Source organism: Schistocerca piceifrons, unplaced genomic scaffold (genome assembly GCF_021461385.2).
Source record: "Schistocerca piceifrons isolate TAMUIC-IGC-003096 unplaced genomic scaffold, iqSchPice1.1 HiC_scaffold_542, whole genome shotgun sequence".
NCBI lineage: Eukaryota > Metazoa > Arthropoda > Insecta > Orthoptera > Acrididae > Schistocerca > Schistocerca piceifrons.
The window spans coordinates 49,889-66,581 of NW_025728780.1; the positions used below are offsets into that span (position 1 = coordinate 49,889).

General features: G+C 47.3%; 1 protein-coding gene and 17 non-coding genes across 18 annotated transcripts; all 18 read right to left on the minus strand.

The window, feature by feature from the left end:
* Nucleotides 1-4,889: 4,889 nt before the first annotated feature.
* Nucleotides 4,890-4,962, minus strand: Trnaf-gaa. The gene has a single exon. It is a non-coding gene; the product is annotated as a tRNA-Phe (tRNA).
* A 590-nt stretch (nucleotides 4,963-5,552) lies between these two features.
* On the minus strand, nucleotides 5,553-5,634 carry Trnas-uga. The gene has a single exon. It is a non-coding gene; the product is annotated as a tRNA-Ser (tRNA).
* Nucleotides 5,635-6,291: 657 nt separating this feature from the next.
* On the minus strand, nucleotides 6,292-6,373 carry Trnas-cga. The gene has a single exon. It is a non-coding gene; the product is annotated as a tRNA-Ser (tRNA).
* Nucleotides 6,374-6,496: 123 nt separating this feature from the next.
* Nucleotides 6,497-6,569, minus strand: Trnak-uuu. The gene has a single exon. It is a non-coding gene; the product is annotated as a tRNA-Lys (tRNA).
* Nucleotides 6,570-7,106: 537 nt separating this feature from the next.
* On the minus strand, nucleotides 7,107-7,179 carry Trnaf-gaa. Its single transcript has one exon. It is a non-coding gene; the product is annotated as a tRNA-Phe (tRNA).
* A 590-nt stretch (nucleotides 7,180-7,769) lies between these two features.
* Nucleotides 7,770-7,851, minus strand: Trnas-uga. Its single transcript has one exon. It is a non-coding gene; the product is annotated as a tRNA-Ser (tRNA).
* Nucleotides 7,852-8,508: 657 nt separating this feature from the next.
* On the minus strand, nucleotides 8,509-8,590 carry Trnas-cga. Its single transcript has one exon. It is a non-coding gene; the product is annotated as a tRNA-Ser (tRNA).
* A 123-nt stretch (nucleotides 8,591-8,713) lies between these two features.
* On the minus strand, nucleotides 8,714-8,786 carry Trnak-uuu. The gene has a single exon. It is a non-coding gene; the product is annotated as a tRNA-Lys (tRNA).
* Nucleotides 8,787-9,323: 537 nt separating this feature from the next.
* Nucleotides 9,324-9,396, minus strand: Trnaf-gaa. Its single transcript has one exon. It is a non-coding gene; the product is annotated as a tRNA-Phe (tRNA).
* A 590-nt stretch (nucleotides 9,397-9,986) lies between these two features.
* Nucleotides 9,987-10,068, minus strand: Trnas-uga. Its single transcript has one exon. It is a non-coding gene; the product is annotated as a tRNA-Ser (tRNA).
* Nucleotides 10,069-10,725: 657 nt separating this feature from the next.
* Nucleotides 10,726-10,807, minus strand: Trnas-cga. The gene has a single exon. It is a non-coding gene; the product is annotated as a tRNA-Ser (tRNA).
* A 123-nt stretch (nucleotides 10,808-10,930) lies between these two features.
* On the minus strand, nucleotides 10,931-11,003 carry Trnak-uuu. Its single transcript has one exon. It is a non-coding gene; the product is annotated as a tRNA-Lys (tRNA).
* Nucleotides 11,004-11,540: 537 nt separating this feature from the next.
* On the minus strand, nucleotides 11,541-11,613 carry Trnaf-gaa. Its single transcript has one exon. It is a non-coding gene; the product is annotated as a tRNA-Phe (tRNA).
* A 713-nt stretch (nucleotides 11,614-12,326) lies between these two features.
* Nucleotides 12,327-14,299, minus strand: LOC124757099 (ATP-dependent DNA helicase PIF1-like). Its single transcript, XM_047249054.1, has one exon. The coding sequence runs from the start codon at nucleotides 14,039-14,041 to the stop codon at nucleotides 12,374-12,376; it is 1,668 nt and encodes a 555-aa protein (XP_047105010.1). The 5' UTR covers nucleotides 14,042-14,299; the 3' UTR covers nucleotides 12,327-12,373.
* A 716-nt stretch (nucleotides 14,300-15,015) lies between these two features.
* Nucleotides 15,016-15,097, minus strand: Trnas-cga. The gene has a single exon. It is a non-coding gene; the product is annotated as a tRNA-Ser (tRNA).
* Nucleotides 15,098-15,220: 123 nt separating this feature from the next.
* Trnak-uuu lies at nucleotides 15,221-15,293 on the minus strand. Its single transcript has one exon. It is a non-coding gene; the product is annotated as a tRNA-Lys (tRNA).
* Nucleotides 15,294-15,830: 537 nt separating this feature from the next.
* On the minus strand, nucleotides 15,831-15,903 carry Trnaf-gaa. Its single transcript has one exon. It is a non-coding gene; the product is annotated as a tRNA-Phe (tRNA).
* Nucleotides 15,904-16,493: 590 nt separating this feature from the next.
* Trnas-uga lies at nucleotides 16,494-16,575 on the minus strand. The gene has a single exon. It is a non-coding gene; the product is annotated as a tRNA-Ser (tRNA).
* Nucleotides 16,576-16,693: the final 118 nt, after the last annotated feature.

Consider the following 16,693-nt stretch of genomic DNA (forward strand, 5'->3'; position numbering starts at 1 on the left):
TATTTTTTAGTACACATCAACTTGTGGTGCTCAGTTGTAAGGTATACCCAGAAGTCCTCCCTATTGCTTGAGTCTTTTGTTAGGACGTAATGCATCGTTTGGCCTTTCAACCAGTTAATTGCATTTCGTTTTGTTTTAGGGTAAGGTATACCGTCAGGGTTTAAAAATTCAGCAGTCGTAACGGCATTGGGCGTAGTTCTGCTGACGCTCGCTATCTTTTGTCTTATGTAGAGCCATATTTCTTTTACCCTGTCACACAGCAATCTATGCTCTTCGGTATCTGGTATTTTACATAATGGACACAGCGGTGACTCGGCCAATCGAATAGAGTGAAGTTTAGAGTTCGTCGTGATTTTTCTGTTTACAGCAAAGTACCAGGTCGATTTGACATACGTTGGCAAGTTCCGGCAGTGAATATTTTCCCATATTGTTTCCCAGTTATAACAAGGATACTTTTGTTCTACGTCGTTTCTGGGTTTGTCTTTCATCAAGTTATTATAAAGTTCTTTTACTTTCATGATGTCTTTTCCAGGAATCCTTGCCTGTATATAGCTGTATTCTACGAAAAAGTATGTCAAGTGGTATAGTCCGTTGGGTATGTGTTGGACATTTATAGGTGCACTGACGTCAGCAGGAGCTATTTCGTTTAACAAATGTGCAGCAAGGGTACCACTTGGCTCTTTCCATTGTTTGTATGTGGTAGCAAGGTATAAGGCTTGCGCTTTTTTGCTGACATCGGTAAGATTTAACCCACCACATTTCGTAGGGAGCATCAGAATGTCATATTTGACTTTGAAAATACGTCCGCGGCTCACAAAGTGTCCTAGTGCAGATGCGATGCTTTTCAACAAAGTCGCAGGTGGTGGCAGAACTTGTGCTACATAATTAACTTTGGATGTGATGTATACATTTGCCACTGTTACTTTTTGAAGTTCATCGAGTTTCCTAATACTATGTGCTTGTACAGAGGCGCGTATGCTGTTAAGTAATTTTCGATAATTCGCAGCAATAGTGTGCTTGATATTTCTTTTAAAATCTATGCCGAGACATTTCATGGTTACAAGCTCGCGTAACAGATCCTGCGTTTGCGTCCCAATTCCACGGCCGATGTTGAAAATCCCCGACTTTGTTCTATTAAGTTTTGCACCAGATGCCTGTTCATATTTTGTTACTATTCGTAGTGCGCTCTGTACTTCAGCGCCATTCACGACTAGGAAGCCAACATCATCAGCGTATGCCTTGCACACGATCTTTTCTCCATGTATTTGTAGTCCTTGTAGATGTTTCATAAGGGAGGCAAGCAGGGGCTCGATGGCGATGGCGAAGAGTGCCATTGACATTGGACACCCTTGCCTAATGGAGCTGGTGACGTCAATCGGACGACTAATGTGTCCATTGATGACAAATCTGGCTGAGTTGTTTGTTACTGTATTTCTTACTACCGCAATGAATAGAGGTGGGAAGCCCATTGCGCCCATGGTGCGAAGGAGAAAACTATGATTAACTCTGTCGAAGGCTTTGTCAAAGTCGAGTGAGATGAGTGCACATTTTATTTTGCAGACGTCGGCCGTTGAGATTAGGTCCCTGTAATCACAGAGGGTCTGGAGAATTCTTCTGTCTTTGCCCACACTTGTTTGATAAGGGCCAGTGACGCTGGTCATTGTGGTTTTCAGCCTGCGAGCGAGGATGCGGCCAAAGATTTTGTAATCGCTGTTTAAAAGCGTAATTGGCCTCAGAGCACTTACAGATTTCGTATTGGTAGTTTTTGGCACTAGCACTACGAGTCCCTCACGAAATTCCTTCGGGATGTCATTCTCAGGGTTTAGCAGTTCGTTGCAGATGAGAGTAAACTTGCCTTTTACGAGGCCACTGAATCTGCGATAAAATTCTGCCGGAATTCCATCTGCCCCTGGAGCCTTATTTTTCGTGCTTCCATATATAGCTTCTTCGACGTCTTCTTCAGTCACTTCCGAGATGAGAGTTTGTGCTTCCGCGTGGGATACTTTGCCCTGGAGGTTAATCATTAACTCGTCTTGAAGCTGTTCGTCAACCGTCTGACTAGACATTAAGGATTCAAAATGCTGTACGATTGCCTCTTTAATCTCTCTTTGCTTCGTCAGCTTCCTTCCATCATCAGTTGTTATTTCAGATAATATCTTGCGAGCCGCCCTTTTGCTTTCACGAATGACATGATAAATGGAAGTGACCTCGTGCTGGGCTATGTTCTGGGCACGCGACCTTATTTGGTAGCCTTCCAGTTGTTTACGCCGTAGTGCTAAGATTTTTGCTTTAATTTTGTTAATTCTTTCGTAGTTGTCCACAACTGTTGCATCGCACTTGTACAAATCCCTTAGACACTGAAAGTAAAATTCTATAGTTGATTTGTGCCAAAAGTTTTTGTCTTTGGAGTAGTTTATGAAAAACCTCCGTATTTTAGGTTTGGCATGTTTCAGCCACCAGTCAGTGCCAGAGTTGTACGAGCTAAATTTGCTTTCACACTCTCTCCATACCTTGTGAAATGCCTCCTGACAAGCATGGTCTTCCAGATGTGACACATTGAGCTTCCATGTGCCTCGACCTCTGAATGTCCCTTGGTTTATCAGATTGATTGTGCATATGTAAGCAGCATGATCTGAAAAAACGGTAGGCCATACTTCGGACTGCAAAATGAGGTGTCTCAAATTGTGCGTTACATATATCCTGTCGAGACGGCTCGCCGAGTGACTTGTGGCGTGGGTGAAGCCAGGGGCTGCACCGTGCATATGTTCCCATGAGTCTGTTAGTCTTAAGTCATTAACTATACGTTCCAGTTCAGTGCACTTGTTAAAATTGGGAGTTTGGTCTTTGGCATGCAAAACACAATTAAAATCTCCTCCTAGGATAAGGTGATCATATCGAGTTCCAAATAGTGGGACAATTTCTTCTTTAAAGAACTCCGTTCTGCGGTGCCTGTTACTGGATCCTGAAGGGGCATACACGTTAATGAGCCGTATGTTGTTTATTGTGGCCGCTATGCCTTTACTGTTTGGTAGTTTAACTACATCTTGGACTACTATGCCCTCCTTTGTGAGCAGAGCCGTGCCCATTTCCGCTCCATGCCCTGGGTTTGTAATGGCGTTGAAGCCAGGTATGTTACCAAGCTCAATGTCTGTCACTTCTTGTAAAAGGATAATGTCACTGTCAGAAGCATATATAAAATCTTTTAAGTTCTGTAGTTTAAAGGAACTGTGAATCTTGTTAAGGTTTACTGTCGCGATTTTGTATGCTTGTATGTCAGACATTCTTCGTTCTACTTGATCTAACTTTAAAAAACATTCTTCTGTTTTTTCTCGCAAACGTCAGCTTTAAAACGCATCTTAATAATATTCACCGGTAGCAAATGTTTCAGCGGTGTGTCCTTGTTCTTTAGAATGTTCGTTCGCGGAGACGTCGTCGTTGAAGAAATCAGCCACCTGTGGGGCTAGCTTACAGTCTGTCTGAGTTTCTGAAACTTCTGTCATTTCAGCGTCGGCATTGTTATGGTCGCTTTCGTCTGCCCAGCTGGTTGAGGTTGTCGTCGTGGGTGGGACGAGTGAAGCTTCATGAGAGTGACTCGTTTCTTGACAGTCGTTGGATGCTTTCTTTGGTGGCTTTCCTTGGACGTCTCGTTTGTCCAGCGCAGAAGGGGAACGCTCCACAGAAACTGGTGTCGCTTTCGTGTTGCTACAGATCTGTTGGCGTAAGGTACTACCTATTTCCTTCGCTTTTTGTCGGAGTGTGGGAGCTGTCTCCTCTGCACCTTTGCGCGCCAGCCGGCGTTTCTTATTTTTCTTTGGAGAATTGCCTCTCGACGGACTTTCTTCAGTATCAACGTTAGTGTCGCTTTCCTGCAAGGTGTGTCGGTCTTCAGCTTCCGGCGGATCTGCTGCCTTTACAATTGCAGGTGCCTGTGTCGGTGGAACTTCAACTGTTTCCGTAGACTGGCGGGACTCTTGTAGGTCGTCAGCTATGACGGCACTGACGTCCATTGGAATTTCAGTGTTTGGAGAATTTGTATTTGCACACGATTCAGGGGCTGAGGAGACAGTCGGCCGTTCGCGTGCCACGGCGGCGTAGGTTCCCGGCAGTGTTGTCATCGCCGGTGGCCTGGCGGCCTCGCCGGCCGGCAGCTGTGCAACGCGCCGCTGTATACATTCTGCGCGAACGTGCCCAGGCTTGTTACAGGCGGCACAGGTTCGCGGTTGGTCGTCATAAATTACAATCCCTCTATATCCGCAGACATTGATGTACGACGGGATGTGCTTTTGTAACTCTACACGAAGCTGACGTACGCCATTTAGTACTGGGAATTTATGCGCGCTTGACCATTTCTCGGCAAAGTTGCTGAGCACTTTCCCGAAGGGTGAAATTACAGCATTAATTTGGTCTGTTGTAATCTCAAAAGGTAACTCGAAGATTCGAATTGTGCGAATGCCAAAACCAGCATGTGCAACGGTGACTTCACCAACGTTTCCATCTGAGTGCTTAAATTTCATGACACCTCCGGAAGACTCAACTATTTTCTCGCACAACTCGGAACTACGCATTTTAACAAACACGACACAAGTTACAATCGACAGGTGGATCCCAATTACATCATTAAAGGAGAGCTTCATATCTTCTTCTAACCAATTTTCTACTTCAAACGACTTGGGTCTGGCATATCGAGGATCAAAGGTAAGTTTCAACGTATCTTTTCGACTTGGTTGAGCCATCACTGCATGCTACTCATTACTTCTCGAAGCGTTCTATAAAAGGAGTTTTAATCCGCAGCAAGCGCAAGACTTACCACGCGGAAGCACAGACGGCGTAGCGCACACCACACTACGTCCTTCCTCCACGCCGTCCGCCGGCGAACTGAAATGAATACCTGCCGAAACCCGGGATCGAACCAGGGACCTTTAGATCTTCAGTCTAACGCTCTCCCAACTGAGCTATTTCGGCTGACGTTCAAGGCGGCCATTTGCATGTGTTCGTTCACGTCTGCCTCGTTGCCAGTTTCACAGTCACCTTCGTCTGATAAGACACAGGGGCGCTGAAAGGCGAGCAGGCGATGCAGTGAAGTTCCACACACATTTCTTCTGCTTCCGTCATCGTAACAAGCAAACATGTCGACTCGATTCGTGTAATATTGACTTCGCTGACGCTAGCAAACCCGTGCTATATCGATGCCAGGGGCAACTCGTGTGCAGAGAACGAGACACGAGAAGGAGTGAGCCTCTCCACCGTATGAGAGGCAGTATCTAGCAGATACGCACGGTAAAACATTCCACCTGCGTTAGCTCATAAATTGCTACACGTCATCGTCTGCAAGCTAAAATGGACACATCTGCACTGCCCAGTGAGGCGACACTTGTACTAACACCTGGTGGACGGCTGTGAGACGCGGAGATGAGCTGCGGCTTCTGGGCGCGACTGTAACGCTGCGCCCTGGATCAAATAACACTGCACATTGCTGGTGACCCACGTGTTTAGTAGTGACGCAACTGCTAGGATGCAGCTGAACGTCCGCCTTTTGAGAGCGAGAAAATTTTCGCAGCCGGCAGGACTCGAACCTACGCTCCCAGAGGGAATCTGATTTCAAGTCAGACGCCTTAACCACTCGGCCACGACTGCCGGTGGCGGAAGCGACTCCCGACAAGTGAAACCGCCATCTTCAGAAGCAATCTGATGGCACAAAACGGCGTGGCCTCACTCTTTTCTCTAGGGTTTCCATTAGCCGCTACGAAAGTGTAGTCATTTTTGCCCAGACAGGGACTTGAACCCAGGACCCTAACGCTCTACCGACTCAGCTATGCGGGCCCACGCACGAGCATTATCGTACAGCTGCGTGGTGTGCGAGTGATTCGCATGTCGTAATTACTGGCTTATGGCTCCAATGGCGACTTCACCGACTTCCCACTGACGCACCGCTGACGCTAGTTTTCTGGCGCCTTAAAACGATGGACATACCTCCAAGCAGCTGCGAGATCTTAAGAAAAGAAACGCTGCACCACTGCTTTTGCCGCACTCGAATGATTGAAATTGCGATTCTTAAAAAGAATCTGAAATGTTCGCTCTCTCCATCACTTTCGAGCACATCTGTGCTGCAGTACCAGCGTCAGTGTGAGGTGAACCGATAGCCACAGTAAGCAGCGGTCGTCGCGAAAACTCAGTATTCTTAAAACGGAAATTTTCGTCTTGTTGAGAATGGCGTCACTGGTTTGCACCCGCATTCGCCCACGCATGTCACATGTGTGCGAAAATGTTTGCTCCTCTTTACGCAAAATCGCACGCAGCCGGTAGGATTCGAACCTACGCTCCCACAGGGAATCTGATTTCGAGTCGGACGCCTTAACCACTCGGCCACGACTGCCGTTAGCGCGGTGCAACTGCTACCGTTTAAAGCACTGTGGTGTCAGAAAACGGCGTAGCTGCATTATTTTCCGTAACGTTTCCAGCGCTACCAGACGAATCGCTACCAAAGTATTAAAATCTCCACCTGGACAGGGACTTGAACCCTGGACCCTTAGCTTAAACGCCTAACGCTCTACCGACTGAGCTATCCGGGCACACGACGCTGTGAAACCTCCCACGATGCACAACTATACATTGACTCATGTCCTTTACTGTTGTGCAATCGCTGTATGGGGCTGTTACTAATAAAACGTCGCCTAAATGCTGTCTACAAACTTATCGCGCTAAGCTCGTAACACACTATCGAAGACTGCTGGCACATGATGCAACAACAAATTGCACCAGTTGTTACGTCTCATACGTTGGAGCAGAGAATTTACGTGTTTTGTCGACACTCACTGGGCAATTGGAAAATTCACAAGCATTTCGAATGCAATGTTTCCCACGTTTTCGCTCATTTCACGGTTCCGTTGAAGACGTTCTTCACCACCTGACACAGAAAAAGGAATGCAGTCGGTAGGATATTTTTAATCCTTTTGCTTCTAAGGGAGTTAGTTGTCTAGTGAGTTCCTCTTACGGCATGCACTAGGCAACCAGAACAGCTACAGGAGAGAGTCATTTTTGTTGTCAGCGGTAGTTGCATTATCACAAACGCAGAGTAATTCCATTGGCGTCGCATCAAAATGAATACCTGCCGAAACCCGGGATCGAACCAGGGACCTTTAGATCTTCAGTCTAACGCTCTCCCAACTGAGCTATTTCGGCTGACGTTCAAGGCGGCCATTTGCATGTGTTCGTTCACGTCTGCCTCGTTGCCAGTTTCACAGTCACCTTCGTCTGATAAGACACAGGGGCGCTGAAAGGCGAGCAGGCGATGCAGTGAAGTTCCACACACATTTCTTCTGCTTCCGTCATCGTAACAAGCAAACATGTCGACTCGATTCGTGTAATATTGACTTCGCTGACGCTAGCAAACCCGTGCTATATCGATGCCAGGGGCAACTCGTGTGCAGAGAACGAGACACGAGAAGGAGTGAGCCTCTCCACCGTATGAGAGGCAGTATCTAGCAGATACGCACGGTAAAACATTCCACCTGCGTTAGCTCATAAATTGCTACACGTCATCGTCTGCAAGCTAAAATGGACACATCTGCACTGCCCAGTGAGGCGACACTTGTACTAACACCTGGTGGACGGCTGTGAGACGCGGAGATGAGCTGCGGCTTCTGGGCGCGACTGTAACGCTGCGCCCTGGATCAAATAACACTGCACATTGCTGGTGACCCACGTGTTTAGTAGTGACGCAACTGCTAGGATGCAGCTGAACGTCCGCCTTTTGAGAGCGAGAAAATTTTCGCAGCCGGCAGGACTCGAACCTACGCTCCCAGAGGGAATCTGATTTCAAGTCAGACGCCTTAACCACTCGGCCACGACTGCCGGTGGCGGAAGCGACTCCCGACAAGTGAAACCGCCATCTTCAGAAGCAATCTGATGGCACAAAACGGCGTGGCCTCACTCTTTTCTCTAGGGTTTCCATTAGCCGCTACGAAAGTGTAGTCATTTTTGCCCAGACAGGGACTTGAACCCAGGACCCTAACGCTCTACCGACTCAGCTATGCGGGCCCACGCACGAGCATTATCGTACAGCTGCGTGGTGTGCGAGTGATTCGCATGTCGTAATTACTGGCTTATGGCTCCAATGGCGACTTCACCGACTTCCCACTGACGCACCGCTGACGCTAGTTTTCTGGCGCCTTAAAACGATGGACATACCTCCAAGCAGCTGCGAGATCTTAAGAAAAGAAACGCTGCACCACTGCTTTTGCCGCACTCGAATGATTGAAATTGCGATTCTTAAAAAGAATCTGAAATGTTCGCTCTCTCCATCACTTTCGAGCACATCTGTGCTGCAGTACCAGCGTCAGTGTGAGGTGAACCGATAGCCACAGTAAGCAGCGGTCGTCGCGAAAACTCAGTATTCTTAAAACGGAAATTTTCGTCTTGTTGAGAATGGCGTCACTGGTTTGCACCCGCATTCGCCCACGCATGTCACATGTGTGCGAAAATGTTTGCTCCTCTTTACGCAAAATCGCACGCAGCCGGTAGGATTCGAACCTACGCTCCCACAGGGAATCTGATTTCGAGTCGGACGCCTTAACCACTCGGCCACGACTGCCGTTAGCGCGGTGCAACTGCTACCGTTTAAAGCACTGTGGTGTCAGAAAACGGCGTAGCTGCATTATTTTCCGTAACGTTTCCAGCGCTACCAGACGAATCGCTACCAAAGTATTAAAATCTCCACCTGGACAGGGACTTGAACCCTGGACCCTTAGCTTAAACGCCTAACGCTCTACCGACTGAGCTATCCGGGCACACGACGCTGTGAAACCTCCCACGATGCACAACTATACATTGACTCATGTCCTTTACTGTTGTGCAATCGCTGTATGGGGCTGTTACTAATAAAACGTCGCCTAAATGCTGTCTACAAACTTATCGCGCTAAGCTCGTAACACACTATCGAAGACTGCTGGCACATGATGCAACAACAAATTGCACCAGTTGTTACGTCTCATACGTTGGAGCAGAGAATTTACGTGTTTTGTCGACACTCACTGGGCAATTGGAAAATTCACAAGCATTTCGAATGCAATGTTTCCCACGTTTTCGCTCATTTCACGGTTCCGTTGAAGACGTTCTTCACCACCTGACACAGAAAAAGGAATGCAGTCGGTAGGATATTTTTAATCCTTTTGCTTCTAAGGGAGTTAGTTGTCTAGTGAGTTCCTCTTACGGCATGCACTAGGCAACCAGAACAGCTACAGGAGAGAGTCATTTTTGTTGTCAGCGGTAGTTGCATTATCACAAACGCAGAGTAATTCCATTGGCGTCGCATCAAAATGAATACCTGCCGAAACCCGGGATCGAACCAGGGACCTTTAGATCTTCAGTCTAACGCTCTCCCAACTGAGCTATTTCGGCTGACGTTCAAGGCGGCCATTTGCATGTGTTCGTTCACGTCTGCCTCGTTGCCAGTTTCACAGTCACCTTCGTCTGATAAGACACAGGGGCGCTGAAAGGCGAGCAGGCGATGCAGTGAAGTTCCACACACATTTCTTCTGCTTCCGTCATCGTAACAAGCAAACATGTCGACTCGATTCGTGTAATATTGACTTCGCTGACGCTAGCAAACCCGTGCTATATCGATGCCAGGGGCAACTCGTGTGCAGAGAACGAGACACGAGAAGGAGTGAGCCTCTCCACCGTATGAGAGGCAGTATCTAGCAGATACGCACGGTAAAACATTCCACCTGCGTTAGCTCATAAATTGCTACACGTCATCGTCTGCAAGCTAAAATGGACACATCTGCACTGCCCAGTGAGGCGACACTTGTACTAACACCTGGTGGACGGCTGTGAGACGCGGAGATGAGCTGCGGCTTCTGGGCGCGACTGTAACGCTGCGCCCTGGATCAAATAACACTGCACATTGCTGGTGACCCACGTGTTTAGTAGTGACGCAACTGCTAGGATGCAGCTGAACGTCCGCCTTTTGAGAGCGAGAAAATTTTCGCAGCCGGCAGGACTCGAACCTACGCTCCCAGAGGGAATCTGATTTCAAGTCAGACGCCTTAACCACTCGGCCACGACTGCCGGTGGCGGAAGCGACTCCCGACAAGTGAAACCGCCATCTTCAGAAGCAATCTGATGGCACAAAACGGCGTGGCCTCACTCTTTTCTCTAGGGTTTCCATTAGCCGCTACGAAAGTGTAGTCATTTTTGCCCAGACAGGGACTTGAACCCAGGACCCTAACGCTCTACCGACTCAGCTATGCGGGCCCACGCACGAGCATTATCGTACAGCTGCGTGGTGTGCGAGTGATTCGCATGTCGTAATTACTGGCTTATGGCTCCAATGGCGACTTCACCGACTTCCCACTGACGCACCGCTGACGCTAGTTTTCTGGCGCCTTAAAACGATGGACATACCTCCAAGCAGCTGCGAGATCTTAAGAAAAGAAACGCTGCACCACTGCTTTTGCCGCACTCGAATGATTGAAATTGCGATTCTTAAAAAGAATCTGAAATGTTCGCTCTCTCCATCACTTTCGAGCACATCTGTGCTGCAGTACCAGCGTCAGTGTGAGGTGAACCGATAGCCACAGTAAGCAGCGGTCGTCGCGAAAACTCAGTATTCTTAAAACGGAAATTTTCGTCTTGTTGAGAATGGCGTCACTGGTTTGCACCCGCATTCGCCCACGCATGTCACATGTGTGCGAAAATGTTTGCTCCTCTTTACGCAAAATCGCACGCAGCCGGTAGGATTCGAACCTACGCTCCCACAGGGAATCTGATTTCGAGTCGGACGCCTTAACCACTCGGCCACGACTGCCGTTAGCGCGGTGCAACTGCTACCGTTTAAAGCACTGTGGTGTCAGAAAACGGCGTAGCTGCATTATTTTCCGTAACGTTTCCAGCGCTACCAGACGAATCGCTACCAAAGTATTAAAATCTCCACCTGGACAGGGACTTGAACCCTGGACCCTTAGCTTAAACGCCTAACGCTCTACCGACTGAGCTATCCGGGCACACGACGCTGTGAAACCTCCCACGATGCACAACTATACATTGACTCATGTCCTTTACTGTTGTGCAATCGCTGTATGGGGCTGTTACTAATAAAACGTCGCCTAAATGCTGTCTACAAACTTATCGCGCTAAGCTCGTAACACACTATCGAAGACTGCTGGCACATGATGCAACAACAAATTGCACCAGTTGTTACGTCTCATACGTTGGAGCAGAGAATTTACGTGTTTTGTCGACACTCACTGGGCAATTGGAAAATTCACAAGCATTTCGAATGCAATGTTTCCCACGTTTTCGCTCATTTCACGGTTCCGTTGAAGACGTTCTTCACCACCTGACACAGAAAAAGGAATGCAGTCGGTAGGATATTTTTAATCCTTTTGCTTCTAAGGGAGTTAGTTGTCTAGTGAGTTCCTCTTACGGCATGCACTAGGCAACCAGAACAGCTACAGGAGAGAGTCATTTTTGTTGTCAGCGGTAGTTGCATTATCACAAACGCAGAGTAATTCCATTGGCGTCGCATCAAAATGAATACCTGCCGAAACCCGGGATCGAACCAGGGACCTTTAGATCTTCAGTCTAACGCTCTCCCAACTGAGCTATTTCGGCTGACGTTCAAGGCGGCCATTTGCATGTGTTCGTTCACGTCTGCCTCGTTGCCAGTTTCACAGTCACCTTCGTCTGATAAGACACAGGGGCGCTGAAAGGCGAGCAGGCGATGCAGTGAAGTTCCACACACATTTCTTCTGCTTCCGTCATCGTAACAAGCAAACATGTCGACTCGATTCGTGTAATATTGACTTCGCTGACGCTAGCAAACCCGTGCTATATCGATGCCAGGGGCAACTCGTGTGCAGAGAACGAGACACGAGAAGGAGTGAGCCTCTCCACCGTATGAGAGGCAGTATCTAGCAGATACGCACGGTAAAACATTCCACCTGCGTTAGCTCATAAATTGCTACACGTCATCGTCTGCAAGCTAAAATGGACACATCTGCACTGCCCAGTGAGGCGACACTTGTACTAACACCTGGTGGACGGCTGTGAGACGCGGAGATGAGCTGCGGCTTCTGGGCGCGACTGTAACGCTGCGCCCTGGATCAAATAACACTGCACATTGCTGGTGACCCACGTGTTTAGTAGTGACGCAACTGCTAGGATGCAGCTGAACGTCCGCCTTTTGAGAGCGAGAAAATTTTCGCAGCCGGCAGGACTCGAACCTACGCTCCCAGAGGGAATCTGATTTCAAGTCAGACGCCTTAACCACTTTTTTTTTTTTTTTTTTTTTTAAAAAATCTGAAAATTTTATTTAGAATTGCACCAAAGTACAGTGTCAAAATGAAACAAAATTAATGAAACTAATTTACTTTTAGTAATGTTTTCTGGCTTTTTTGCCTAAAGGAACAATTTCCATGGCATGTAGAGTTCGCCGAAATTTCCTATAAAAGGCCAAAACTTCTGGATTTGCCCAGACCTGTTTAGGATCAAAGTCAAGAACCCTCAATGTATCAAAATTCTTTGCTCTGGACAGAGCAACATATGCCTGACCTGCCTCAAACACACGTGATAGAGACATTTCCACACAGTCCAGTGATAAGCCCTGTGATTTATGAATTGAGAAAGCCCATGCAAGTCTAAGTGGTAGCTGCTTTCTTGTAAGTATTGTACCTCCAGCAGCTTTCACAACCCAGCGATCTGGACGAATAACATACTCTTTTCTGGAACAGAAACGAATAGCTGGCATCCCTGGCAACTCTCCCATTTTAGTACGGTTGATCAAATCTGCATCTTGCATATGGCTGCACAATCTTGTTGCAAGTATTCCTTCCACTTCAATCTTATGTTTCGACGTAGATATTAACTTATCCGAAATTTCTGGAGTGATCCTGCCGATCCGTACATTTTGCAAAATTTTAATGAATTCTGGATCTGCCTGGCGATGCACTTTATTAAGTTCAAAGCTTGTATGTATAACCTGGTCCCAGACAGCACTCTGGAAACAAATTTTTGCTTGACCAGGTTTTGCATCACGACAAACTGGTGGAAGCTGAAGAAAGTCACCACACAGGATAAGCTGTATTCCTCCAAATGGTCTCTCATTGTTCCTCACTATTCGGGCAACATAGTCCAGTTTCTCAAAAAATTCTCCTTCAACCATAGAAATTTCATCTATTATTAGATGACGACATTTTCTCCACATCTGCTGAACCTGTGGGCGAGTAGCCAATTCAATACAGCGTTCTTTGGAAGCCTGACCACTTCCTATTCCTGCAAATGAGTGCAATGTTACACCACCTATCTGACAGGCTGCCACACCTGTGCTAGCTGTGGCTACTGTAACATCTGGAGGTAATGCTCCTAGAATTCGCTGAAGTAGGTAGGACTTACCAGTACCAGCACTACCTGTAAAAAATATGTTTTGGCCCTTAAGAGCTGCTTCTAACACCTGCTTTTGCTCATCTGTTAAAGGACAGGGGTCTAGACCTGAGGCTATCCGAATTTTCTTGGTGCCCATTACTTGCATTGTTTGCAATGGCCTCTTCTTCCCAGTTGGTGGTGTAGTTACAGTATTCGGTAAGCTTACTTTTGCCTTTGCTTTATTTACCTCTTGCAGAGTAACTGGACTTATTTCTTGCATTATTTTATCTTTTGCAGACAGTAACCTAGATTTAATGGGAACCTTGGTAGAAGCAGTATCTGCACTTAATTTTATAAATACGGTCTTCAGGAACGTCAGAAGGTTTACCGGTGGTGCATTTGAAATCAATAAAATTAATTTTTGAAGTTGAAAATTTATCGATGCTTTCCCTTCTGCCATAAATTTTTTGTGAACTGTTATCCCTTTCAATTGGAACCTGTTGTTAACAGAAGTTCCTTTTTCTGTCAGGATTTCAAGAAATATTTCCCTGAACTCATTTCTGATGAGCCTTAAAATGACATTCTTAAGAGCAGATTTTCTCACAACACAATTCTGTGAATTCAGCCATTCCAGCGTAACTGAACAAGACAGTGTAGGGCACTCCGCAGCATTTGTCATGTTGCTTTGTAAACCTGGAACAATGTTAAAATGTTTGGTAAAAGAAATTCAGCACTGCTCTCTTGCCAAGAAACAGCTCTTCACCAGTCTGTCATGTATAGTATATTGCTGTAACACACGGTACCTGAAAGTTTTTCATTTTCACTGCAACGTGCCGTTCCATTCCTTCCTCTTAAAAATTCTTTTTTTTATATAATGCAATTACTTTCCTTGGTAAGAATGGAGATTTTCCGCAGTCATTTAAGAGGAGTGCTTTGTTTTACTTCCTCTAATTCAAATACATCTTAGTCCACCCGCAACCACTCGGCCACGACTGCCGGTGGCGGAAGCGACTCCCGACAAGTGAAAACGCCATCTTCAGAAGCAATCTGATGGCACAAAACGGCGTGGCCTCACTCTTTTCTCTAGGGTTTCCATTAGCCGCTACGAAAGTGTAGTCATTTTTGCCCAGACAGGGACTTGAACCCAGGACCCTAACGCTCTACCGACTCAGCTATGCGGGCCCACGCACGAGCATTATCGTACAGCTGCGTGGTGTGCGAGTGATTCGCATGTCGTAATTACTGGCTTATGGCTCCAATGGCGACTTCACCGACTTCCCACTGACGCACCGCTGACGCTAGTTTTCTGGCGCCTTAGAACGATGGACATACCTCCAAGCAGCTGCGAGATCTTAAGAAAAGAAACGCTGCACCACTGCTTTTGCCGCACTCGAATGATTGAAATTGCGATTCTTAAAAAGAATCTGAAATGTTCGCTCTCTCCATCACTTTCGAGCACATCTGTGCTGCAGTACCAGCGTCAGTGTGAGGTGAACCGATAGCCACAGTAAGCAGCGGTCGTCGCGAAAACTCAGTATTCTTAAAACGGAAATTTTCGTCTTGTTGAGAATGGCGTCACTGGTTTGCACCCGCATTCGCCCACGCATGTCACATGTGTGCGAAAATGTTTGCTCCTCTTTACGCAAAATCGCACGCAGCCGGTAGGATTCGAACCTACGCTCCCACAGGGAATCTGATTTCGAGTCGGACGCCTTAACCACTCGGCCACGACTGCCGTTAGCGCGGTGCAACTGCTACCGTTTAAAGCACTGTGGTGTCAGAAAACGGCGTAGCTGCATTATTTTCCGTAACGTTTCCAGCGCTACCAGACGAATCGCTACCAAAGTATTAAAATCTCCACCTGGACAGGGACTTGAACCCTGGACCCTTAGCTTAAACGCCTAACGCTCTACCGACTGAGCTATCCGGGCACACGACGCTGTGAAACCTCCCACGATGCACAACTATACATTGACTCATGTCCTTTACTGTTGTGCAATCGCTGTATGGGGCTGTTACTAATAAAACGTCGCCTAAATGCTGTCTACAAACTTATCGCGCTAAGCTCGTAACACACTATCGAAGACTGCTGGCACATGATGCAACAACAAATTGCACCAGTTGTTACGTCTCATACGTTGGAGCAGAGAATTTACGTGTTTTGTCGACACTCACTGGGCAATTGGAAAATTCACAAGCATTTCGAATGCAATGTTTCCCACGTTTTCGCTCATTTCACGGTTCCGTTGAAGACGTTCTTCACCACCTGACACAGAAAAAGGAATGCAGTCGGTAGGATATTTTTAATCCTTTTGCTTCTAAGGGAGTTAGTTGTCTAGTGAGTTCCTCTTACGGCATGCACTAGGCAACCAGAACAGCTACAGGAGAGAGTCATTTTTGTTGTCAGCGGTAGTTGCATTATCACAAACGCAGAGTAATTCCATTGGCGTCGCATCAAAATGAATACCTGCCGAAACCCGGGATCGAACCAGGGACCTTTAGATCTTCAGTCTAACGCTCTCCCAACTGAGCTATTTCGGCTGACGTTCAAGGCGGCCATTTGCATGTGTTCGTTCACGTCTGCCTCGTTGCCAGTTTCACAGTCACCTTCGTCTGATAAGACACAGGGGCGCTGAAAGGCGAGCAGGCGATGCAGTGAAGTTCCACACACATTTCTTCTGCTTCCGTCATCGTAACAAGCAAACATGTCGACTCGATTCGTGTAATATTGACTTCGCTGACGCTAGCAAACCCGTGCTATATCGATGCCAGGGGCAACTCGTGTGCAGAGAACGAGACACGAGAAGGAGTGAGCCTCTCCACCGTATGAGAGGCAGTATCTAGCAGATACGCACGGTAAAACATTCCACCTGCGTTAGCTCATAAATTGCTACATGTCATCGTCTGCAAGCTAAAATGGACACATCTGCACTGCCCAGTGAGGCGACACTTGTACTAACACCTGGTGGACGGCTGTGAGACGCGGAGATGAGCTGCGGCTTCTGGGCGCGACTGTAACGCTGCGCCCTGGATCAAATAACACTGCACATTGCTGGTGACCCACGTGTTTAGTAGTGACGCAACTGCTAGGATGCAGCTGAACGTCCGCCTTTTGAGAGCGAGAAAATTTTCGCAGCCGGCAGGACTCGAACCTACGCTCCCAGAGGGAATCTGATTTCAAGTCAGACGCCTTAACCACTCGGCCACGACTGCCGGTGGCGGAAGCGACTCCCGACAAGTGAAACCGCCATCTTCAGAAGCAATCTGATGGCACAAAACGGCGTGGCCTCACTCTTTTCTCTAGGGTTTCCATTAGCCGCTACGAAAGTGT

Bases quoted from the DNA above. Each gene is read 5' to 3' on its own strand.
- LOC124757099 (XM_047249054.1), bottom strand. From the start codon at position 14,041: ATGACAAATGCTGCGGAGTGCCCTACACTGTCTTGTTCAGTTACGCTG.